This window comes from Nomascus leucogenys, unplaced genomic scaffold (genome assembly GCF_006542625.1).
Source record: "Nomascus leucogenys isolate Asia unplaced genomic scaffold, Asia_NLE_v1 000805F_88132_qpd_obj, whole genome shotgun sequence".
Classification (NCBI taxonomy): domain Eukaryota; kingdom Metazoa; phylum Chordata; class Mammalia; order Primates; family Hylobatidae; genus Nomascus; species Nomascus leucogenys.
The window spans coordinates 35,966-62,028 of NW_022097091.1; the positions used below are offsets into that span (position 1 = coordinate 35,966).

Consider the following 26,063-nt stretch of genomic DNA (forward strand, 5'->3'; position numbering starts at 1 on the left):
CGCCCCTTCAGTCAAATAGTCAACTAGAACTATCCACAGACAAAAACACCTTGTTGAAAACCTCAAAATGTGGAAATAAGCCCGAGTCACCTGCACATTCCAGGGAACTGAATACAAACCTGCATTAAATGTGTAGGCAAAATGGCTTTGCTTTGACTATATCACCCCTTCCTTTACCCCAAGTTGGCTCGGTGCCACATAGAGAGGATTCCCTATGGTAGTCTACAGTGGGAAAAGAGTTTTGGGGAGGAAGACATCCAGCTTCCCTAGCATTCTCTGATGCTTCCCAGGAGGTTCACTCCATTTGTAGGGAGAAGCTACATGAATAGATCCCCTGGGGCCAGATAGGAAAAACAAAGAAAAACGAAGAGTCCACAAAAATAGCATACAGATTTTGATGAAAGCTCAGTGTACCTGCCAGCAGTGGCACTCAATTACAATATTAGCTACAGTGTAGCTCACTCACAATGTTAAGCTGGTCACTCTCAGAAAAAGTGGAAAGTACTATCTTGCTTGAATTCCAAGATGGCCAGCCTCCAGGTCCAGCCTCAGATCCTACCCCAGGCTCCCTCTTAGGGAGAAAACCCCCATAACAAATTTTCAAAACAAGCAGCCACTAGATTTCGGACACCCAGGAGCTTAATCATCATTCATCCACAGCCTCAAAGCCCATCCTCAGACCCCACTTAGGGAGGGAGATGACTTTTGACAAGAAGTGGGCACTAGTTCTGCACAACTGAGAGCTTAATCAGGGCTCCTCTTGACCTCAAACTTTACCACTAGACCCACCCAGGGAGGGAGAACCACTGCAGTGAATTTCAACAATAAGCATGCATTAATTCTGCCACACCCTGGAGTTTAATCCCTGCACCTCAAAGCTCACTCCCAGACCCCACTCAAGGAGAGAGGCAAGTCTCATGTGCGTTGCCTCTTAAGGAGAGAGGCAAGTCTATGTGCCTTTCCACTGCACATAGCACTTGGTCTATTTATTCCAATCAACTTAACTGTGGTACCTCTTCTCAACTCTCAACTGCTGAACTCAAATGACAGTATCTTCTCTCCAGGGAATACATGCTATAGTCTATTCTGAATCAGGTGATTGCAATGCCCATATACCAGCTCAGTCTGGTAGCAGATGTTAGATAACGGTCTTGCTGGATAGCAGAGTGTAGCCAGCTGCCCCATATGAATTCAGAGCAAAGTCAGCAGTAGCCCAAACATCTAAAGAACCTGAAAGCAAGCTCTGTATGTCCCGGGTCATCACTGGCTGACCCATCCAGTCATAGCCTAGACTAACAAGCGAATGTCTATCCCTGCCAAAGAACTCCTGTAAAAACCAGAAAAGATGTCTGTCTCAACAAATACACCCACACAATGGCACAAAACAAAGATTCAGAAAATCGTGAGACCTCTGAAAGAAATGAACAAATCTCCAAAAATGGACACTAAAAAAGGGATATTTACGAAATTATAGAAAAAAAATTCAGAATAATCCTCTCAAAAATCTCAGTGAACTCCAGGAATATATGAATATTAAGTGAAATTTAGAGATCAATACATGAACAAGAGAAGTTTGACAAAGAAACAGAAACAATTAAAAACAAATAGAAGTGCTAGAGATAATGCAATGACTAAATTAAAAAAAGCAATACAAAGTGTCTACAGCCAGCTAGATCAAGCTGGTGGAAGGATCAGTGAACTCAAGGACAGACACTTGAAATTACTCAATCAGAAGCATAGAAAGAATAAAGGATGAAGAAAGCCTACAGGAAATATGGGACACTATCAAGAGACCTAACCTATGCATAATTGGCACTGCAGAAAAAGAAGAAAGAGATACAGGGCCAGAAAAAAAAATTAAAGAAATAATTAGTGAACACTTTCCCATTCTGAGGAGGGAAGTCAACATCTAGGTACAGGTATTGCAGAAGTCACCAATTAAATTCCAACAAAGGGGAGTTCATCAAGACATACAATATGCAAACCATCAAAAATCAAAGACAAAGGAAACATCCTGAGAGCAGCAAGAGATAAAATATGCAATATACACAAAGGTGTCCTGATATGACTATTAGTGGACTTCTTGAGATAGTAGGATCATATGTTCAAGTGCCAAAGGGAAGAAACCTGTCAACCAATAATACTTTATGCATCAAATCTTCCCTTCCGAAATAAGGGAGAAATAAAAACGTTCCCATACAAACAAAATTTAAGGAAGTTCATCAGCACTGTATGGTGGATGCTTTACAGGAATTGCTACAAGGGAGTTCTTTAAACTAGAAAAAAAAGGCTGCTAATTAATAATAGAAAACTTACCAAAGCACAAAACCCAATGGTATAACTAATACAGAGTGATATTTATAATACTCTAAGACTGTAATGGTAGTATGTAATGTTATCCCTAGTGCAAGGATAAAAGGACAAAATTACTAAAAACAACTGTAGCTAAAATGAATTTTCAAGAGATTCATACTGCAAAATAACATAAATTCAGACATGAAACCTTAAAATGTGGGGAGTGAGTAAAAGTGTAGTGTTACTTTATGCAATCAAAGTTAACGTGTTATCAGTTTGAAACAAAATGTTATAAATGTAAGGTGTTCTATTTATGCTTCATAGTAACCAAAAAAACTCAAAAATCTGTAGGAAATGCACAAAACAAAAATAAAAGTAATTCCAAAGTACCACTTCAGAAAATCATCAAACCATAAAACAAAAAACAGCAAGAGAAGAAACAAAGTATGTGCAAAACAACCAGAAAACAACTAACAAAATTACAGTAGTAAGTTCTTACATATCAATAATTATCTTGAGTAAAAATGGACTAAATTCTCCAATCAAAAGATATAGAGTGAATGAATTGATAATAAAATAAGACCCAACCGTATGTTCCCTGTAAAAGCCACTTTACCTTTAAGGACATATATATGCTGAAAGTGATGGGAAAGAAAAAGATATTCCACACAAATGAAATTCAAGAGAAATCAGGAATAGTGATAGTTATATTAGAAAAAATAGACTTTAAGTCAAAAGAGACATAGAAGGACATTACATAATGATAAAAAGGATCCATTAAGAAGGTATAATTATAACTATATATGCACCTTACAATGAAGCACCTAAATATTTTAATCAAATATTAAAGGCTCAGAAGGGAGAGATAGATTGCAATATGATAATCGTGGGGGACAGCAATACCTTATTTTCAGTATTGGACAGATTATTCAGACAGAAAATCAAAAAGGAAACGTACTTTAACAATATTTACACCAAATGGAGCCCATAGATATATACAGAATGTGCCATTAAACAACAACAAAATACTTATTCTTCTCAAGTGCACAAGGAACACTCTCCAGGACAGATCATGTGTTAGGCCACAAGATGAGTCTTAGCAAATTTAAGAAGATTGAAATAATATCAGGTATCATTTTGACCACAATAGTATGAAACTGGAAATCAATATCAGGAGGAATTTCAGGATATACTCAAACACATAGAAATTAAACAATATGCTCCTGAACAACTACCAAGTCAATGAAGAAATTAAAAAGGAAATTCTTAAAAATCTTGAAACAAATGAAAATGGAAACATACCAATACTTGTGGCATGCAGCAAAACCAATTTTATGATGAAAGTTTGTAACAATAAATGCCTATACCAAAAATAGAAAGATAACAAACAATGTTACACCTCAAAGAAATAGAAACAAACAAACAAAAAAACCCCATTAAACTCAGTGTTAGCAGATGGAAAGAAATAGTAAAGATCAGAGCAGAGGCCAGGTGCAGTGGCTCACACCTGTAATCCCAGCACTTTGGGAGGCCAAGGCGGGCAGATCACTTGAGGTCAGGAGTTCGAGATCAGCCTGGCCAACACAGTGAAACACCATGGCTACTAAAAGTACAAAAATTAGCCTGGAGTGGTAGCACACACCTGTAGTCCCAGCTACTCAGGAGGCTGAGGCAGGAGAATCGCTTGAACCCGGGAGGCAGAGGTTGCAGTGAGCCTAGACTGTGCCACTGCACTCCAGCCTGGGTGACGGAGCAAGAATCTGTCTCAAAAAAAAAAAAAAAAAAAGGAAAAGGACTGGGTGTGGTGGCTCATGCCTGTAATCCCAGCACTTTGGGAGGCCGAGGCAGGCAGATCATGAGGTCAGGAGTTTGAGACCAGCCTGACCAACAAGGTGAAACCCCATCTCTACCAAAAATTAGCCGGGTGTGGTGGCGTGTGCCTGTAATCCCAGCTACTCGGGAGGCTGAGGCAGGAGAATCACTTAAACCCAAGAGATGGAGGTTGCAGTGAGCGAAGACTGAGCCATTGCACTCCAGCCTGGGTGACAGAGCAAGACTCTGTCTCAAAAAAAAAAAAAAAAAAATCAGAGTAGAAATAAATAAACTAAAAAGAGGCAGAAAAAAAACTAAGATCAACACAAGAGTTGATTTCTGAAAATGTAAACAAAATCAACAAATCTTTATCCAGATTTATCAAGAAAAAAACAGAAAAGACTCAAACCAAAAATGAAAGTGGAGACATGGCTGACACCATAGGTATACAAAACAATTAGAAGAGACTGTTATGAACAACTATATGTCAAGAAATTGGATAGCCAGGAAATGGATAAATTCTTTGACACATACAAACTAACAAGACTGAATCATGAAGAAATAGAAAATCTGAACAGACCAATAATGAGTAGGGATATTGAGTCAAAAATAAAAAGTGCCCCCCATCAAAGAAAAGCCTAGGACCTGATGGCCTCACTTCAAAATTCTGCCAAATATTTAAAAAAGAACTAATACCAACTCTTGACAAACTTGTTCAAAAACTCAAAGAGAAAGAAATACTTTCAAATGCTTTTTACAAGTCCAGAATTACCTTAATACCAAGCCAGAAAAGAATATCACAATAAATTTATTTTTTACATTTCTGGAGGCTGGGAAATCCAAGTTTGAGGGGCCACATCTGGTGAGGGCCTTGTTGCTATGTCATAACATGGCATAAGGCATCACATTATGTCCAGAATTGGTGGGTTCTTGGTCTCACTGACTTCAAGAATGAGGCCGCAGACCCTCACGGTGAGTGTCACAGTTCTTAAAAGAGGCATGTCCGGAATTTTTTCCTTCTGATGTTCGGATGTGTTCGGCCTTCTGGTGGGTTCGTGGTCTCGCTGGCTCAGGAGTGAAGCTGCAGACCTTCGCGGTGAGTGTTACAGCTCTTAAGGCAGCACGTCTGGAGTTGTTCATTCCTCCCGGTGGGTTCGTGGTCTCGCTGGCTTCAAGAGTGAAGCTGCAGACCTTCGCGGTGAGTGTTACAGCTCATAAAGGCAGTGTGGACCCAAAGAGTGAGCAGCAGCAAGATTTATTGCAAAGAGCAAAAGAACAAAGCTTCCACAGTGTGGAAGGGGACCCGAGCAGGTTGCCACTGCTGGCTCTGGCAGCCTGCTTTTATTCTCTTATCTGGCCCCACCCACATCCTGCTGATTGGTAGAGCCAAGTGGTCTGTTTTGACAGGGCACTGATTGGTGCGTTTACAATCCCTGAGCTAGACACAAAGGTTCTCTACATCCCCACCAGATTAGCTAGATACAGAATGTCAACACAAATGTTCTCCAAGTCCCCACCAGCGTAGCTAGATACAGAGTGTTGATTGGTGCATTCAGAAACCCTGAGCTAGACACAGGGTGCCGATTGGTGTGTTTACAAACCTTGAGCAAGATACAGTGTGCCGATTGGTGTATTTACAATCCCTGAGCTAGACATAAAGGTTCTCCAAGGCCCCACCAGAGTAGCTAGATACGGAGTGTCCATTGGTGCATTCACAAACCCTGAGCTAGACACAGGGTGCTGATTGGTGTGTTTACAAACCTTGAGCTAGATACAGGGTGCCAATTGGTGTATTTACAATCCCTTAGCTAGACATAAAGGTTCTCCAAGGCCCCACCAGACTCAGGAGCCCAGCTGGCTTCACCCAGTGGATCCTGCACCTGGGCTGCAGGTGGAGCTGTCTGCCAGTCCCACGTGGTGCGCCCACACTCCTCAGCCCTTGGGTGGTCAATGGGACTGGGTGCTGTGGAGCAGGGGGCAGTGCTCATCTGGGAGGCTCGGGGCGCACAGGAGCCCACGGAGAGGGTGGGAGGCTCAGGCATGGCGGGCTGCAGGTCCTGAGCCCTGCCCAGTGGGAAGGCAGCTAAGGCCCGGTGAGAAATCGAGCACAGCGCCCGTGGGCCGGCACTGCTGGGGGAACCCAGTATACCCTCCGCAGCTGCTGGCCCGAGTGCTAAGCCCCTCATTGCCCGTGGCCGGCAGGGCCCGCTGGCAGCTCCGAGGGCGGGGCCCGCCAAGCCCACACCCACTCGGAACTCCAGCTGGCCCTCAAGCGCCGCGCGCAGCCCTGGTTCCCGCTGGTGCCTCTCCCTCCACACCTCCCTGCAAGCTGAGGGAGCCGGCTCCGGCCTTGGCCAGCCCAGAAAGGGGCTCCCACAGTGCAGTGGTGGGCTGAAGGGCTCCTCAAGTGCCGCCAAAGTGGGAGCTCAGGCAGCGGAGGCGCTGAGAGCGAGAGAGGGCTGTGAGGACTGCCAGCACGCTGTCACCTCTCAACATGACAAAGGGGCAAGAGAATCTCAGCTCAGATCTCTCTTTCTCTTCTTATAAAACCATCATTCCCATTTTGGGGCCTCCACCCTGATGACTTTATCTAATTCTAATTACTTCCCAAAGATCCCACCTCCAAATACCATGAACATTTGGGGATTAAATTTCCAACACCTGAAATTTGGAGGACCATATTCAATGCCAGAAAAGCACATTAAAAATTGTGCACCATGAGCTCATGGGATTTATTCCCAGGATGCAACAATGTTTCAACATTTGCAAATCAATAATGTGGCACATTACATTAACAGAATCAAGGACATAAATTATATGATTATCTCATTAGATGCAGAACATGCATTACACAAAATTCAGCGTTATTTCAGAATTTAAAACACTCAACAAACTAGGTATAGAAGGAATTCACATCAACACAATAAAGGCCACATATAATAAACCCAAAGCTAATATTATACTCAATGGTGACAAATTGGAACCCTTTCCTTTCTAAAATTAGTAATAAGATCAGGATGCCCACTCTTATCACTTCTATTCAATATATTAATAGCATTGGAACTCCTTGCCAGAGCAATAAAGCAAAATAAAGAAATAAAAGCCATCCAAATAGGAAAGAAAGAAACTGTCACTGTTGCTGACAAAATATTACATATAGATGATGTAGTTTGGATGCCTGTCCCCTCCAAATGTTATTTCGAAATGTGATCCCCAATGTTAAAGATGGAGCTCAGTGGGAGGTGTTTGGGTCGTGGGGACAAATCCTTCATGAATGGCTTAGTACCCTCCCCACAGTAATGAATGAGTTCTTGCTCTATTAGTTAATGTGGGAACTGGTTGTTTGAAAGAGCCTGGCATCTTTCTTGCTTTCTGTCTTGCCATGTGACATGCCTTCTGCCTCTTCACCTTCTGCCATGATTGTAAACTTCTTAAGGCCCTCACCATAAGTAGATGTTGGTGCCATGCTTATTGTACAGTCTGCAGAACTGTGAGCCAAAATAAACATATGTTCTTTATAAATTACCCAGTCTCAGGTGTTCCTACATAGCAACACAAAATTAATTAATATAATAGGAAACCCTAAACACTTCACCAAAAATCTGTTAGTACTCATGAGCAAATTCAGTAATGTTGCAATATACAAAATCAACACATAAAAATTAGTAACATTTTTCTACACTAACAAACTTCCCCAAAAAGAAATCCAGAGAACAATCCCACTTACAATAGCTTCAATGAAATAAAAAAGTTATGAATAAATTTAACAAAGGAAGTGAAAACTCTATATGCCAAAAACTGTAAATATTAATGACAGAAACTGAAGAAAGCACAGGCAAATGGAAAGATATCCTGTGTTCATGGACTGGAAGAATTAATATTGTGAAAACATTCTATTTTAACTACCAAATTGACTACCCAAATCAATCTGTGGATTCAGTGCAAAACCAATCAAATACCAGTGTCATTTTTCATAGATATGGAAAAAGCAATCTTAAAATTTACATGGAATCACAAAAATCCATGAATAGCCAAGACAATCATAAGTAAAAACAAAACAGAACAATGACAACAACAAAAAGCTTGGAGGCATCACATGACCTCATTTCAAACTACACTACAAAACAATAATAATTAAAACAGCATGATACTGGCATAAAAATAGACCCACACTGACCAATGGAACAGAACTGATAGCCCAGAAATGAACCCATGCATTTACAGTCAACCAATATTGGACAAAAGTAGCAGGAATATAGAATGAGAAGAAGACAGTGTCTTCAATAAATGCTTTTGGGAAAACTGGATATCCATTTGCAGAAAAGAAAAATGAAATTGGACCCTTTTCTCACACCATATACAAAAATCAACACAAGATGAATTAAAGAATAAACATAAAACCTGAAACTGTTAAACTACGATAAAAAAAACATAGAGGAAAAACTACATTACATTGGTCTCAGCAATGCTTTTTTATATTTGACCCCAAAAGTGCAAGCAACTAAAGTGAAAATAGACCAATAGGATTACATCAAAATAAAAAGCTTCTGCACAAAAACGGAAACAATTAACAGAGTAAAGAAACAATGTACAGAATGAGAGAAAATATTTGCAAACCATACATCTAACAAGGGGTTAATATCCAAAATACATAAGGAACTAGTCTGATAAGAAATGGGCAAAGGACATTGATAGACGATTCTCAAAAGAAGACATACAAATGGCTAACAGATACATACAAAAATGCTTGACATCACTGATTATTAGGAAGATGCATATTTAAGCCACAATGAGGTATCACCTCACACTAGTTGGCATGGCTATTACCAAAAAGACAAAAGGTTAAACAAATGTCAGTGAGGATGCAGAGAAAAGGGAATCATTATATACTGTTGATGGGAATGTACACTAGTAGAGCTATTATAGAAAACTCTATGGAAGTTCTTCAAAAGCTAAAAGTAGAATTATATAACCCAGCAATCCTACATCCAGATATTTACCCAAATATTTGAAAGCAGTTATATTGAAGAGATGTCTGCACATCCATGTGCATTGCAGCACTAATAGCCAAGTTACAGAATCAACCTAAGTGTCCATCAGTGGATGCTTGGATAAAGAAAATGTGGTATATATACACAATGAAATACTATTCAAACTTTAAAAAGGATGAAATTCTGTCATTTGCAACAACATGGATTGTAATGGAGAACACTATGCTAAGTGAAATGAGCCAAGCACAAAAAGACAAATACTGAGTGTTCTCACTTATATGTGGAATCTTAACCCATTGAACTCATAAAATCAAAGAGTAGAATAATAGCCACCAGAGTCTGGGTGTTGGCAGAATAGAGAGATGTTAATCAAAGGCTCTAAAGCCTCAGATAGGAGTAACATGTCTGCTGCACAGCATGATGAATATAGCTAATAACTGAGTGCTGCACATTTCAATACCGCTGAGAGTAAATCTCAAATGTTCTCATCACAAAAAGTCAAATATTTGAGGTGATAGATAGATTAATTCACTTAACTTAATCATTCCACATTGTTTTAAAAAATCACAACATCATTTTGTACAGCATAAATATAATAAATATGCAGGTTTCACATCCCATAAGCACTGTATTTCGAGTTCAGTTTTAAAAAATCCACGTACAAGTGAGCCCATGCAATTCAAATACCTGTCCCACAATAGGACATCTGCAAGCTGAGGAGAAAGAAAGCCAGTCCGAGTCCCAAAACCTCAAAAGTAGGGAAGCTGACAGTGCAGCCTTCAGTCTGTGGCCAAAGGCCCGAGAGCCCCTTGCAAACCACTGGTGTAGGTCCAAGAGTTCAAAAGCCAAAGAACTTGGAGTCCAATGTTTGGAGGCAGGAAGCATCCAGCATGAGAGAAAGATGAAGGCTGGAAGACTCAGCAAGTCTTCTCTTCTATCCTCTCCTGCCTGCTTTATTCTAGCTGCACTGGCAGCTGATTAGATGGTACCCACCCAAATTGAGGGTGGGCCTGCCTCTCCCAGTCCACTGACTCAAATGTTAATCTCCTTTGGCAACACCCTCCCAGACACACCCAGGAAAAATACTTTGCAATCTTCAGTCCAATCAAGTTGACACTCAACATTAAGCATCACACCCATCTTGTAAAAAAAAAAAAAAAAAGTTTTGATAAAAGATCCATTCCACAGTGCATTCCCTGGCAATGAGGTTTCTGTCCATAATTTACAGCCCAGAGGTTTTGTCTGTTGGAAGAGACATTTAACGAAAGACTCCCTCCAACCTTGCCAACCCCAGTGGAAGGACCTATACTAGGTACTATTGACTAATCTGCATACAGCAAAATTAGAGGGTATAGACTCATTCATCCACCTCTCTCATCTTACAAATGCACAACTTTCTGAGTGAGCTGTAATGCCCACCAAAGATTTTCACCTCCAGTCACTAAACAATGATGATCTTTGACCCAGAACCAGAAGGGGACTGACTATAGCTGTTTTGGACTGCTTTAACTCAAGACTCTGAACCAGGCCTGTATACAAATTAACACTTATGTTTATTGTATAATAGTCACTATAATTATTGTCCTAAAGATACTGGCAACTTTTATCATCTTATGCAGAGTGGAACATCTGCCTTGTCTGTTTTAATGTCCTTTTTAGTAGTTAAAATGAATTTCACAACCTCAGTTCTACTTATCCTCTGTCCATATGCTTTCTTGCCACTGCCACCCACTGTTGCCCATGAAACAAACCTGATTCTACAATGGGCCCAGGATTATACAGACAGATTACAATAGGGTGTCTGATGGATATGCAGACTCATGCCTCTTTCCAGTGGCTCTAGCCTGCCATGGTGGGTATCTCCCTTCCAACGTCAGGACTGGATAGAATACCAAAATTTTATTACATCACAGAAATGATCTGGCATCTTTAGCACTGACATAAGAAAACACAATATATATTATAGACCCATTAATAACACACTAAAGGACAAGGGACATGGAGAATGCTTTTCAATGTTGTCAATTTTGTGAATATTGTGGCTAAATTATTATATTACAAAGCACTGACTGGCATGCCACTGATTGGATGCAGTGACCAAGCATTTATTGGCTAGCTAAAAATAGGATATATTGGCTGTGTGGCACTAACTTATGGATGTGGTTACTCTTACTCTCACTGGACACGTTCTCTATTCCAATGGTACAATCACTTAGCTTCCATCTTTATGCCATAAATGGGAATTGAAAATTTCATATGGCATATAGAGGACTTAACAAATTATACCCAAAAGGCCCTAATTTATAGTTGATTAGTATCTCCTTGCTAAACAATGAGGTCTCACTAATGAGAAAAGCTGTGCTGTAAAATTGTATGACCTTGGACATGCTCACTACAGCCCAAGGGTATCCTGTACCACCATAAAAACTGAATGTTGTGTTTATAACCCAGATTAATTAATAACATTACTTGACTTAGGACTGATATGAAAACACAAATAATCAAGCTTTCAGACCCAAAACTCTCACGAATCAACTGCTTAAGTGGTTGGTTTGGGTCTTGGGGAATTTGGTGGCAAGAGCTATTGATTATAATAGGAATAATAATTTATGTTCTGCCTTTTTTTCTTACAATATCATTAAGGCCTATGTTTCCAGCTAAGTCAACATGCGACCAAAAAGGGTGGAATAATGATTGCCCCCAAATTTGCTCTGATTGAGGAGGTGGTAGCATAGCCTGAAACAGTTTTGAGGATTGCTTTCCCTTTGTTGCTATAATCTGGTCTTGGTTCCTTTTCTCCCCTATTTTTTCTTTCTCTCCTCCTTCTGGTTTTTTTTTTTCTCCATGAAACGTGACCTCCTAGGAATGAGCCTTCTTAGCAATGAGGGACCTCATCTTCTAGGAATAAACCATCCTAGTGATGAGTGATCAGATGAAACCTGTGAGTAGAGATTCATTTTCTTCTGCAATGCCTTCTCTGAAAGATTTTGAAAAACTTTGGGGAAATGTGAAAGAAAAACAGAATTTCAGGACCCCAAACTCACTATGCCAAAGGGAGAGTTAGGCTTGGGAACTGAGTCATGCCAAAACAAACTGCCTTCTTTTTGTTCCTAAAGAGATAGCTGCAATGACAGAAGGCCACATATCCCCCTCAGTGGCCTTCCTCACAAATTGCTCACAAGGAAATTCTCTGTAGGCCCCAAAATCTTTCATAATACATATATCCCTGAAAAACTAACCTTAAAACAGAGTTCTGTTGAATCTTACCCTGACAATGTAAATTAATAGCTTATCTTTACAGGCATGGAACACAGACAAGACTAGAAGTAATCTTTTTGTCCACCCCAAGATAAATGCATAATTGACTTCATCCTCTACTTTATGTTTATTTTATCTTTTGTAAAATGTGGATTTACTGAGTGTGAGATGAAGGCATAATTGACAATCATCTTTTTGGTTTACAGTCCTGTACCTGTCTCACCATTGTACATTAGAAGCACAAAACTTCTTAATTTCAGTGTCATAGTTAGAGAGGAATTTGCCTCAGTATGAATTTTGCCTTGGGTCTCACCCATATCTGATTTAAATGAGACTCTGGGATTTGGGCTTTTGAATTGATGCTGGAATGAGTTAAAACTTTTAGGACTATTTGGGTGGGATAAATTTATTTTACATTGTGAGCAGGACAGTAATTTAGTGGGTCTAGGGTGAAATGTGGTTTGAATGTGTGCTCCAAAATTCATGTGCTGGAAACTTAATCCCTAATGCAACAGTGTTGAAAGGTGGGACCTAATAAGAGGTGATTAGATCATGAGGGCTCTGCCCTCATGGATGAATTAATGTCATTATCATGAGGGTAGGTTAGTTATTTTGAGAGTGGCTTTGTTATAAAAGTGAATTTGGACTCTTTTTACTCACTTGCTGTCACCCTCTCTTGCCCTTACACCTTCCACAATGAGATGACACAGCATGAAGGCCCTCAGAAGATGCCAGCACCATGCTCTCTTAGACTTCTCAGCCTCGAGGGCCATGAGCCAAACAAATGTATTTTCTTGGTAAATTACTCAGCCTGTGGTATTCTGTTATAGTCATACAAAACAGCCTAAGGCAGCATTATTACCATTATGGAAAGCAAAATCCAAGCAGCAATCAGAAGGATCTGACCCACACAGCCCTATGGCATTGGCTAATTAAGCATGGTGTTCCTAGAAGTGAAATAGATGACAAGCCTACTAAATTTTTACCTTATCTATATAAGCAGAACATTTCTAAGTTAAGTAAACAAAATTTTAACCTGAATCATAAAGAGTCACAGCCTGCTCCTCAATCAAGTCCCAGACTACAGACCCAGAACCTTTGAAAGAAGGGGAGACCCAGTCTCCTTTAGGAATAACTCTAGTACATTACTGAAAATTTGTACTGTTAATCTTTCTCCCAGCCTTCCCTAAAGGACCTACAGCCTTATACCAAAGTAAATATCCACTGGGGAAAGGGAAATAATCAGACTTTGCAGGGACTGCTGGACATTGGCTTTGAACTGACACTAATTTCAAGAAACCTAAAACGTCACTGTGGCCTTCCAATCAGAATATTGGCTTATGGAAGTCAGGTGATCAATGGCCTATGTCACTGTGGGTCTGGTGGGTCCCCAACCCATCCTGTGGTTACTTCCCCAGTTCCAGAATGCGTTAACTAGAGTAGACATACTTAGAAGCTGGCAGAATCATCACATTGGCTCTTTGACCAATGTGAAGAGTGAAAGCTACTATGGTGTGAAAGGCCAAATTTAAGCCATTGGAACTGCCTCTACCTAGAAAAATAAACCAAATGCAATACATCACTGGAAAAATTGCAGAGAGTAGTACCTTCATGAAGAACTTCAAAGATGCAGGGCTGATGATTCCCACCACATCCCCATTTAATTCTCCTATTTCACCCGTGTAGAAGACAAATGAATCTTGGAGAATGACAGTGGATTATTATAAGCTTAGCCAAGTGGTGACTCCAATTGCAGCTGCTGTGCCAGATGTGGTTTCACTGTCTGAGCAAATTAGCACATCTCCTGCTATCGTGTATGCAGCTATCTGGTATCCGACAAATACCTTTTCCTCCATCACTGTCCATATGGCCCACCAGAAGCAGTTTGCTTTCAGCTGGCAAAGCCAGAAATACACCTTCACTGTCCTACCTTGAGGGTATATCAACTCTAAAGCCCTATGCCAGAATTTAGTTCAAATGGATCTTGATCACCTTCCCATTCCACAAAATATGCTGGTCCACTACATTGATGACATTATGCTGATTTCAACTAGTAATTGAGTAGTAGCAACCACTCTAGGCTTATTGTTAAGACATTTGTCTGTCAGAGAGTAAGAAATAAATCATAAATAAAATTCAGGGGCCTGCTACCTTAGTGAAATTTCTAGAGGTCCAGTGGTATGCAGCCTGTTGAGATATCACTTCTAACATGAAGGATAAGATGCTACATCTGGCCTCTTCCACGACTAAGAAAGCGACACAGTGCCTGGTGGGCTTATTTGGATTTTGGAGGCAACATATTCCTTATTTGGGTGTGTCACTCTGGCCCATTTACCAATTAACCTGAAAAGTTGCTAGTTTTGTGAGGCCCAGAACAAGAGAAGGCTATGCAACAGGTTCTGGCTGCTCTGCCACTTGGACTATATAATCCAGCAGATCCAATGGTGCTTAAAATGTCAGTAGCAGATAAGGATGCTGTTTAGAGCCTTTGTCAAGCTGCTATAGGTAAACTGCAGCACAGGCCTTTAGGATTTTGAGCAAGACCATGTCATCATCCAGATATAACTACTCCCCTTTTGAAAGACAATTCCTGGGCTGCTGCTGGGCCTTAGTAGAAACTGAACACTTGACCATGGGCCGCCAAGTTACCATGTTACCCGAGCTGCCCATCATCGACTGGGTTATATCTGACCCACCAAGCCATAAAGTTGGGCACGCACAGCAACACTCTATCATAAAATGGAAGTGGTATATATGTGATCAGGCTCGAGTGTGTTTCAAAGGCATAAGTAAGTTACATGAAGAAATGGCCCAAATGCCCATTGTCCCAATCTGCTCCTGCTATATTGCCTATTCTTTCCAAGTTTCCTGGTTCTACAACTTGCAGACAGTAGACTTCTCAACCTCCATAATCAGGTGTGCCAATTCCCAAAATAAATCTCTGTCTTTCTCTAAGATATACATTGGTTCTGTTTTTCTGAAGTACCCTAATACAGAGATCTTTCCCTTTAATATGCATGCGTGTTTACATTTATAAAAATCTGAAAAGGAATACGACAAAATTTTAAATGTGGTTTTTACCCAGTGGTAGGATTATGCTGCACCTTCATTCTGTTCAACAATACATTGTGATTCTAGGATTTGTTTGCCCAGAAAACAGAAATGAAAGAAAAAATGTTATTACAAATCAAATTTTAAAATATGAATTACGTATTTATCTACTGAAAACACAGCAAAATTGAAATAATTATAATACCCTGTTTAGAGCCTTTTGCAGAGAACTGGGTACCCTTTCAGAATGGAAATAACAGAGTAACCGTGTAAGTTGACACAACTTTATAAGTGGGAATTTGAACACGAAGTATAAGTTCTTATAAATGATCTATAATTTTGTTTTTAATCCTAGAAGCATCTGTTATGGAAACGATTATGGATATAACTGTAAATTTAGGTAAAAGATAGTCAATATAGTGGTCTGAAATTAACGGAGAATTGAGGACAAATAAAATTTCTGACAATGTAGGAATGAAAAAATGAGTGAATTCATATACACAATAAATATTCAAAGACCATTTTAAATGATGTAAAAAAACAAACATGAAAATATATGAGGTTTATTTTTAAATTAATATTCCAGAAAAATGTAAAGATGTAAAGCATGATTTGGTATTTTATATATATATAAATATGTAAATCATAGTATGTAACAATATGTATGTATTGTACGATGCTGTCTCTCTCTCCATATATATATATATGTATATATGTATATGTATATAATATAATCCTAGAAAGATACTGACCAAAACATTAAAAGCAGCACTAAAGATAGGGTTATAGGTAGTTTTAAATGCTTTTTCTTATAGCCAGAAATTGCTAATATTTTGTAATAAAATTTTATTATCTATTTAATTTAAAAAGTGTAAAAGTTAAAATCATATATACTATATAGCAGCAATGGGATAATCCATGTTTGTTTGTAAGAATGTTTGCTCAGGAAACAATACTGAATTAAAGCAATGATTTCAGCATCAGAATATTCTTAGCAGCTTTGGTTTCAATGAGGAAACACCAGAAACAACAAACACCCAAATCTATCAAAATTGGAGGAGAGATGAAGGTGAAATCTATTGAAATAGATCCATGGCATAGACCAAAAGGTTGGCAATTATTATATATGGATAGAAGAATAATTATTGATTTTTATTTTTCCTATGAATGTTATTTGATTTCTTTTTAAAATGAAGTTATATTATTAGAATAACAAAACTTTTAAAAAAAATTTATAAAGAAAAACAAAAAGTGAGATATGGTCCTCATAGCATTATATTGGCAAAAAAAAAAAAGTTTAAAATAACCAAAGAGATACTTGTGCAGGAAATGGGCATTCTCTAAAGTACTAGTGAAAGTATAAATTGGTATATTCAGGCTACTTGATAATACAGTTAAAGAATATTAAAAGGTTTCTACTTTTCAACACCCCTTTTAAGTATTTATCTTAAGTAAATAATACAAGAATGCTGCTGCAGAATTATTTACCACAGATTCATGTTTCTGGGAAAAATTTAGAAACTACTTTAAAGTCCAACGTGAAGAAACACTTTAAAAATAATTCTGATCCACTTATACAATGGCAGTGAGTTGTAGGAGAATATTGAGTAGCAAAGGATGTTTTAGATGTATTTACAACATACTTAAATAGAAATTTTGACAGAATACTTTCGCTATGAGTACATAGAATATACATTTAGTATAGAATATATTCAGTATGATTCTATAATGGTTTTAAAATTTACAAAAGGCAAAGCCTGCAACGGCATAATCTCTTTAAAGTGGCTGTTGTGCATATATAATATGCATGTCTTTTTAAAGTAACGCACTTGTAAAATGAAATAATTTTTTAAACTAGAAGCCTAAATAATTTCCCACAACTTAAAAAAATACTAACTTAAGAAGATGATCAAGGAAATATGCATTCTCTTACACTGCTGGAGGGCGTAAACTTTATGGACGAAGCATTTGGCAACAGAGAGCAAGGTATAAGGCAATTAAATATTTCTTGATGTCAGCAAACATTCAGCTCCAAATGTGTTATGGAAAAGCCATAACAATTTAAAAAATATATTGAGGGGCAGGATTTTAGAAATTATAATTCATCTGTAAAATGAAACACAAAGTAAAAATAAAATGATAGGAGACTATTTAAGAATTTGGAAAGATGGTAAGTAAGACTTCTTAAACTGAAAATATACCACAATGAAACATACATCCTATATTACATTTTTGGAGGTATTAGTTATTTACATATATGTCTCAAATGCTTCAAAAGTTTTTTCTATTTTTGTCAAGTGGTAGAATTAAGAATGATTTTCAGTTTTTCCTTACCAATATTTTAAAAAATGCTTTTACTATGATAATTATTGTCTGCATAAAGATGAATGTTTACAACAAATAGAAACAAAAAAATCTCAAATTATAAGTAATTTAATACCAAGTCTCAAAAACTGTACAGGTATCCAGGTACACTCACAATATCTGCATATTTTATGAGGGTAAATTTGTACTATCTTTATCAATGGTCACTTACTAAAGAAGGAAAAAAGAAGATTTTAAACCTCCCATATCTCTTCATCCTTCAATTATACTATTAACTTTTGTTCAGGAAATAAACATGAATGTAATGTTTGTGCACTGTGATCTTGTTGGCAGCTTTGGCTTCCATAAGAAAACAAAATGAAACAACCCAGATGTCCAACAATTACTTGAAACAAATATATCCCCATATCTATATCTAGTATGTACATATATCTATCACTCTATCAAGCCCAATCACACATTAGAGCACTAAACATCCATGAAAACTATTTTAGAAGAATATTTAATGACATGAAAGTTCAAGAATATCTATAAATCTATGTCTATAATATATATTTATGTGTGAAAAAGCAGATATTGAAACAGTATATACAATAATTTCACATATATGTCACATGAAAAATACAGGGCAGATACAGATGAAAACGTTCCAGGAATGTATAAGTAATCATCGGAAACGATTACTGGTGACTTTAATTTTCTTCTGTTAACTTGTCTGCTTCGTGATTATTTTTTTCCTGCAATGACGCTGAATTATTTTTCTGACAACACGGAAAAAGACAGGAAGTGGTCACAGGGGAAGGGGGTAATAAACAGTGTTTGATTGCAACAAAACCACCGAGGACAGGGAAATAGCCTTTGCAGCCCGCCAAGCTGGCCAAGACACACACATAGAGACACACACACGCACACACACACACGCACACACGCACGCACGCACACACACGATCAATTACAGTGACCAGGAGACTATGCAGGGGAAACGGGCAGACACTTTACTAGCTGCGCTGGCCGGCACGAGTGCAAATCGGTACAATGCTTATGAAGGGGGCCTTTTGGCGACACACAGGAGAAGTCTTTGAAATGTCTATATGTGGATCTTGCAAGTCCACAGTTAAGGAGACCACCGGGATGCTAGCAAAGATTTGGCTTGACAAGGAAGGATTCACTCATCAAAGCACAGAGCACGCAATGTTGGTCTTAAACACAGGGAAACAACTAGGCACCACCTGAATGTCCAACAATGCGGGAATGATTACAGAAATGTTAAGGTCCACGGATACACTGGAGCACTCTGCAGGCACTGAAGATGACGTTTCATAAGCCTGTTGATAACATGGAAAGAAGTTCAATGGGTTGATTTTTGTTTGGTTTTAGTTGCTGAAAAAGCAGGTTAAGAAACACCACATACGTGAACCATTCTATAACAGTGTGTTAAAAGGGAAGGCGGGGTGGGGGTGAGCAAAGGAGAGAGAGGGAGAGAAGAGAGCCTGGAAAAGCAGCACACCAAAAAGGTAAAAGTGGTTCTCTCTGTGGGAGTAGGACCAGGGGAGCAATTACTCTCTTGTTTCTTCCCTCATCTGATATCCTTCTCCTTTCTGATGGTTCTACCATGAAATTGTATCACCTGTGCAGTAAACAAAGAGAGAATGAAAATGCTTTTTAAATCAAACCACAGGGAGAAGAGGCAGCCTTTAAGCTACAAATGGCACAGATTAGTAAGATTATTCACAACGCCCTTGGTGCGGGTGGGCGGGGGAGAGGACGGGAAGGAGAGGAGAGGTGGAGGGAGGAAATAGGAAGCGGGGAGAGAGAGGGGGAGAGAGGGAGAGAGAGACCTGCACTCCCAATACAATAAATACACTGCTGGTGGGTTGGCGGGGGAGGGCTGGGGGTGGGGGTTTGTAAACCGGGTGTGAGCCAAGGTTCGGCTCTGCTGGCTGGCTAGCTCCTGGGATGTCTTCATCGCAAGGTGGCCTCCTCGTCGGTGTCTTCCTCGAAATCCTTGACGTCAGCACTAGTGGACTGCCTGGCCCAGGCTCCCCTTTCGGCCTCTCGTTCTTTATGCGACTTGAATCTCCCGACGAAAATTTTGCGGTAGTTCAGGAACATGCCATTCATCACATCGATGGCCCGCTCCGCAGATTCCTGCTTTTGGAAGTGCACGAACCCGTAGCCCTTGGGCCCCTTCTCGTCACAGGCCACTTTGCAGGAGAGGATGTTGCCGAACGCCGAGAAGATGTTGTACAGCGCCTTGTTGTCGATGGTCTTGCCCAGGTTCTTGATGAAGACGTTGCCCACCCCGCTCTTGCGGAGCGACGGGTCCCTCTGGGACCACATGATGCGCACTGGCCTGCCCTTTATGACATCAAAGTTCAGGGTCTCCAGGGCCCGCTTGGCGTCCACCGGTTGCTGGTAGTTGACATACGCGTAGCCCAATGAGCGGCGGGTGATCTTGTCCCTGCAGATGCGGATCGAGAGGATGGGCCCAGCTGGACTGAACTTCTCATACAGCATCGCCTCGGTCACCTCAGGGTGCAGGTCGCCCACGTACAGGGAGGCCATCGGAAAATCTGGGTTCCCCTCATAGCCCCCGCGGATCTCATCATCCTCATCTGCATCCGCGGCGGCCGCCGCAGACGCCACCTCGGCCGCCACCTCGGCCGCCAGCTTCGCCTCCGCATCCGCATCCGCATCCGCATCCGCATCCGCCTCCCCCAAGGGGGGCCCCGCAGCCTCCGCTGCGGCGGCGGCTTCGGCCGCGCTGCCCTCCGTCACCGCCACCACCGTTGCCACCCGGGCGGCCTCCGCCTCCCGCGGGGTGGCCTCCGATGCTGCCTCCTCTATTGAGGCCTCGGCCTCCACCTCAGCCTCTACCTCTGCTTCCGCCTCCGCCACGGAGGCCTCCGCCACTGCCTCTGCCACGGTCGCCGCCGCAGCCTCCGCCGCCGCCGCAGCCGCCGCCGCCACCGCCGCCGCCACTGTCGCTGCTGTCGCCACGGTCGCCGCTGCCGCCGGGCCGCTGCCGCGACCTCCCTTCCCGCGAGCTGAGGGACGGAGAGGCGGGGGAGGGCAGGAGGGCGGGTGGGTGCCGGAACCCAGACCCGATGCGCGAGCGGGAGCTGGCGCAGGGGATCCGAACTGGCGAGTTCAAGTCACCTGGGATGGCAAGTGCTGCCAGGAGCGCGCCGGTGCGAGTCGCCGCAGCCTGCAGCCAGCTGCTGTTGCCGCCGCCGCTCGGTCGTGGGCTAGCGCGCAGGGTGCGGGGTGCGGGCGGGCGGGCGGCGTGTGGTGGGGGGCGGGGGGTGTTGGCGTCTGTCGTCCGGGCAGCTGGGAAGGCTTCTGTCTCTTTGGTTCCCCCTGTGGCTGCTGCGGGGCTGCGGGGTGCGGGGCTGCGGGGCTGCGGGGCTGCGGGGCTGCGGGGCTGCGGGGCGGTGGGAGATGACGAGGGCGGGAGCGGGAGCAGGGGCGGGAGCGGGAGCGGGAGCGGGAGCGGGAGTGGGAGTGCTCAGCCTCTCGGGTCCCCTGGATATTTATGAAAAGGACGCCAGGGAAAGGGCTCCGCTGTAGACCGAAGGGATAAGGGTTCGATTCGGAAGGGAGCGTTATTTTTATCCTCTCTCCACATAATGGAACGTTTAAATGATTGAATCAAGTACCTTGCAGGAGAGGGTGGGGTGGCCTTGAGGATACACTCAAGGCCTCAGTACATGCAGTCTGGAAGTGGGGGAATCAAGAGCACCCTGTCTCTAGTACTGTCCTCAATGATAAGGGGAGGAAAGCCCAACCCAGGACTGGGAACAGGGCCTGGTCCAGAGCCAGGCACTTGTTTATTCTTGGCTCTGCTCTCAAGGCGCTGAGGTTCCCAACCTGGACCAAGAAGTACATATTCAGGTTCAAAGGATAAACCAAAACAAAACCTGAGCTCTCTCTCTAGAATGAAGTGCCTGGTCCCAGTTCAGCAGCTAATATTTATGGAAAGCTCATCAGGTACTTGGTACTGGGGGCTAAGGGGCCCGCAATGTGGTAAGTGAGCAGGGAGTGTTGATGTGTTGGAGGTGTGGAGCAGGGTGAGAAGAGGTGAGCAGTGTGTGTGTGGTGAGAGCAGAGAGGCCACACACAGCCAAATGCTGGGGGTATAGACAAGGGAGCAACCATGAGAGTTGAGTGTAACAGAAGCTACAGTCCCACTTCCTCCAGAAAGGAGGACCAGCCACTAACTCTTCTTAGTAGCAATTAAGTGAGGCTGCACCAAAGACAGAACCCCCGAGGTGGGCTCTGAAACATGAGGAGCAGTCCACCATGTCAAGGCAGGAAGGAAGGCACTCCAGGCAGAGGGATCAGTCTGTGCCCAAGGCCCTTTGTCATGAGAGCACATGATTGGTCGCTTCTGGCCATGCCTAATAATCTGGCAGGGACAGAGGTCATGGTCTCCAAGAGCACATGGTAGCAGACAGGGCTGGAAGGTGTGGGGCCCTGAGAGCCAAGCTAAGGTGCTTCGACTGTATACCCAGGGTCACCGGGACCACTCAGCATGTTCAAGGAGGGAAGCAGTATGATCAGAACTTTAGAATGAGTACAAATTAAACATCAATGTGCATGTATAAGTGCACATTTACATGTACACGCGCGTACAAAACCAAGACAGGGCTGATAGAACACAAGGAAGAAAGTCAGATGTGACCAATTCAAAAAGAGTCTGAACCATCCTTCCCTCTATCCCTTTTCATTCCATAAATAGGGGTCTCATGTTTACCGTGAGCCAGTGGGGCCAGATATTTAAAAAGAGAAAACCATAGTGCCTTCCCTCAGGATGTCTTCACTCTGCTAAAGCTCAGCCTGCCCCCACAGAAAACAGAAGTGTCAGCAGAGGACTATAAGTGCTATGTGATTGGACGATGGTGGCCATGGAATTTCACCTGCCCAGCACATATTCTCTCATCCTCTCCTCCTCTGCCTTCTTTGGGTAAGTAAAGCTGTTTTCTGTGGTTGCAGTGATGGCTGGATCTTGGCAGTCATACATGATAGAACAACCGTGAACCTGAGGAAGTGACTGAGTCACTGTGGGGTGCGAGGCAGTGAGAACCCTTCATCGCTGGCTGGAAAGCATCCCAACCAAGGTGGCTGAGAAGCAGACACACAGACATGTACCTCTCCAGCTTGCAAAGTCCAGCTCTCTGCCTCTAGGCAGGGCTAGTGCCAGCAAAGGCAAGGGACAGAGACCTAGGAAAAGCCTGCTGTACAGCGCATGCCTGACCAGGGTGATCACTGTCACCGCTGTTAAGAGCCATCTCCTGGGGGTCTAGGTTGCTCGCAGGCAGGGAGAAGATGAAGCTGTGCCTCACCGTTTCCAGGTTGGTGTCCAAGAGGGACCTGAGAAGGCAGAGGCCAAGGGGGAAGCCATGCTCGCGGAGGGGTAGGGGATGTGGCGAGGATGAGAAGAGCTTCTCGGCCCATTGTTAGGAAACAGAAATGACAAGGAAGACCAAGTCGAGGACCAGGACTCAGTAAGATCTCTGTCTCTGGCGTTGCCTTCCAGTACACAGGGCCAACAGAAATCGGTGAAACAGCAGGAGAAGGAAGTTCAGGGAAGTCATGCTATGGCTAGCAAATCCCCAACCCTGAAAACAATTCCTAGGATCCTGAACCTCTAGCAACAGGAACAGGGCTACCAAAGTGACAAGGACACAGCTGGGACTGCTCCCCAGGTCCTTTCTCAGGGGCTTCCATGGAGTCGAGTTTCCATCTCGACCACGTTGTGGTCAGTTTCTGCCACCTGCAAATGGAATGTGTTCTGACCACTACACACTGTGACAGGGGCAAAAATAAAGAGCCCTGTGGAGCCTCGGTGGAGGGAGGGGAAGTTTCCTTTCCCGTGGGAGGAAGTGCTGTTGATTTTATTTATTCAGTGATTCAACGAATATTCCTGGAGGGTCTTCTATGTACCAAGTGTTCTGCCAGCCAGACCGTCCCTGAACTCAGGGAGCTTATTTTCTAGTGGGGAGACAGACAATAGACAGATCAGGGAATATGAAAACAGTTAAAGGTTGCTATGAATGCTCTCGGGGACATAAACAAGGTGATTTGGTACGTATTGCCTAGAACCCCGGAAAAGTGGCAAAATGGGAGACATGAAGCTCAGGGAAGGCCTTTCTGAGGACAATGATAAGCCACCAGTCTTTCAGGGAACCAGAGGGGAAACCTGCCCAGCAGAGGGAACGGCAATTCCCCTGGCCCTGTGGCAGAAAAGAGAGGGTGCTGGGGGTGGGGGTGGGGGCAGAAAGGATGCCAATGTTGCGTGGAGCCCAGTGTGAGAGGGGATAGAGGAAGGAAAGGGAGGAAGGTGCAGTGGTGGGTGGTGCCACGATGAAGAGTCTGGTTCTTCTTCAGAGAGCTCAGGAGAGCCAGAGAAAGGATTGAAGCAGGTAGTAGCATAATCTAATGCTTATTCAGTGGTTTCTCTCTAGCTGCTCTGTGTGGGCAATATCACAAGTGGGCAGGGCACAAAGGAAAGCAGGGAGACCAGTTAGGAGGCTCTTGCAGTAGTCCAGTCCAGAGACAGCAGGGGCTTGGCCCAGAATGGAAGCATCAATGTGGAGACTAGTGCGTGGATTCACATGGTATTTTGGAAGTGGAAGAGACAGCACTTGCGAGTGGATTAGAGGCAATCTCAGAGGTCTGTGTATGGTCGTAGGAAAGACAGAGAGTGGGCATGGTAGATTTGGAGAAGGGAGAGAGACAGATGGGGGTGTGTGTCAAGAGCTCCTATTTGCACAGGTTTAGTTACCGAAGTCTGCTTGTCATCCATAGAGGCTGGAGAAACAGAACTGTTGAGACAACAGGACACAGTTAGGGTCTAAGGCCACAAAGCTGAGTAGGATCACCTAGAGAGAGTATAGCCAGGAGAAGAAGGTGCAGGGCCACTCCCTGAGATACTCTGACACTTAGAAGTTGGGTGGGGAGGAACCAACCCAAATGTCCATCAATGACAGACTGGATGAAGAAAATGTGGCACATATACACCATGGAATCCTATGCAGCCATAAAAAACGATGAGTTCATGTCCTTTGTAGGGGCATGGATGAAACTGGAAACCATCATTCTCAGTAAACTATCGCAAGGACAAAAAACCAAACACCGCATGTTCTCACTCATAGGTGGGAATTGAACAATGAGAACACATGGACACAGGAAGGGGAACATCACACTCCGGGGACTGTTGTGGGTTGGGGGGAGCGGGGAGGGACAGCATTAGGAGATATACCTAATGCTAAATGACGAGTTAATGGGTGCAGCACACCAACATGGCACATGTATACATATGTAACAAACCTGCACATTGTGCACATGTACCCTAAAACTTAAAGTATCATAATAAAAAAAGAAGTTGGGTGGGGAGCACAAGCCAGCAAAATAGATTCAGAAGGACTGGACAGTGAACAGGACTCCTCTCTAAGGCCTTGCATGTCCAAACATGTCCAAACTTCTCGCCAAGGCTTTTCATCACCAGCCTCAATGTCCTCACTCAGACTCTGCTCTCAATGCTCCTAGCTTTACGTGCATGGGAGTTGGTTTAAAATGGGACAACAACGACTTTGTGTGCTTGGGTTTGGACTTCACTCTCTGATCATTTCTCAGTGGAGCTTTCAAAAGAGAGAGAGGTTCAGATGCAGAGAGCTTCAAAGAGTGGGGTAGGCACTGCTCTGCTATTTCATGTGGCCCATCTCCTTTTTCCTTTCAGGAGGGAGAAATCAGAAGGAGTGGGGATGCAGTTCAGAGAGCAGAGGAGAAGAGAAGAAAAGAAGGAAGAAGGAAGAGGACTAGGGTTGGGTGGAGGGGAGGACACCAATGGGAAGAGGGATGGATCAACTCTATACACAAAAGTAAATCAAAACACCAAAAACGGGTCTATGTAAAGAAGCCTCTTCCCGTGAATTGCTCGTTGCATAGCTGCAGGGAGGGTGTTTAGGGGCATAGAGAATGAAAACATACCTGTATTTTGGTGTAGGGAAATTGTTTCTGTCAATTCACACCGTCCACACGCCACCTCCCACCCCAAGCCCGCCACTACCAAATTCCTCTAAATAAAAATAATTATGAGATACAGGCCAACAAAAACGTCAGCGTTAGGCTGTTATTTAGAGAGAATTGGAAAGCGTTTGGATGTGTGCCTGTTGTTTAATAAATGATAACAATGATTACTAAGTTGTCCTGAGTCAATACAACAAACTTAGCAAACGGTCCTTTGGGTCCTTATAAAGTGAAGAGTTGACGGAAACAGATTTGTATATGGGGCAGGGATGGAATGGTAGTCAGTCCTGGAGAAATAAG

General features: G+C 42.7%; 1 protein-coding gene across 2 annotated transcripts; it reads right to left on the reverse strand.

The window, feature by feature from the left end:
* Positions 1–17,824: 17,824 nt before the first annotated feature.
* Positions 17,825–20,842, reverse strand: LOC100588478 (polyadenylate-binding protein 1-like 2). Of its 2 annotated transcripts, XR_004029207.1 has the most exons (2): positions 19,240–20,545; positions 17,825–19,057 (listed from the first exon to the last, which is right to left on the reverse strand). XR_004029207.1 is itself a non-coding variant. In XM_012498804.2 (1 exon), the coding sequence occupies exon 1, from the start codon at positions 20,295–20,297 to the stop codon at positions 19,695–19,697; it is 603 nt and encodes a 200-aa protein (XP_012354258.1). In that variant the 5' UTR covers positions 20,298–20,842; the 3' UTR covers positions 17,825–19,694. The 2 variants fall into 2 exon arrangements, 1 of the variants encoding a protein (XP_012354258.1); XM_012498804.2 differs by having other exon boundaries at positions 17,825–20,842.
* Between the last annotated feature and the right edge of the window lie 5,221 nt (positions 20,843–26,063).

Excerpts from the sequence above, each read along its gene's own strand:
- LOC100588478 (XM_012498804.2), bottom strand. The coding sequence starts at position 20,297 with ATGGCCTCCCTGTACGTGGGCGACCTGCACCCTGAGGTGACCGAGGCG.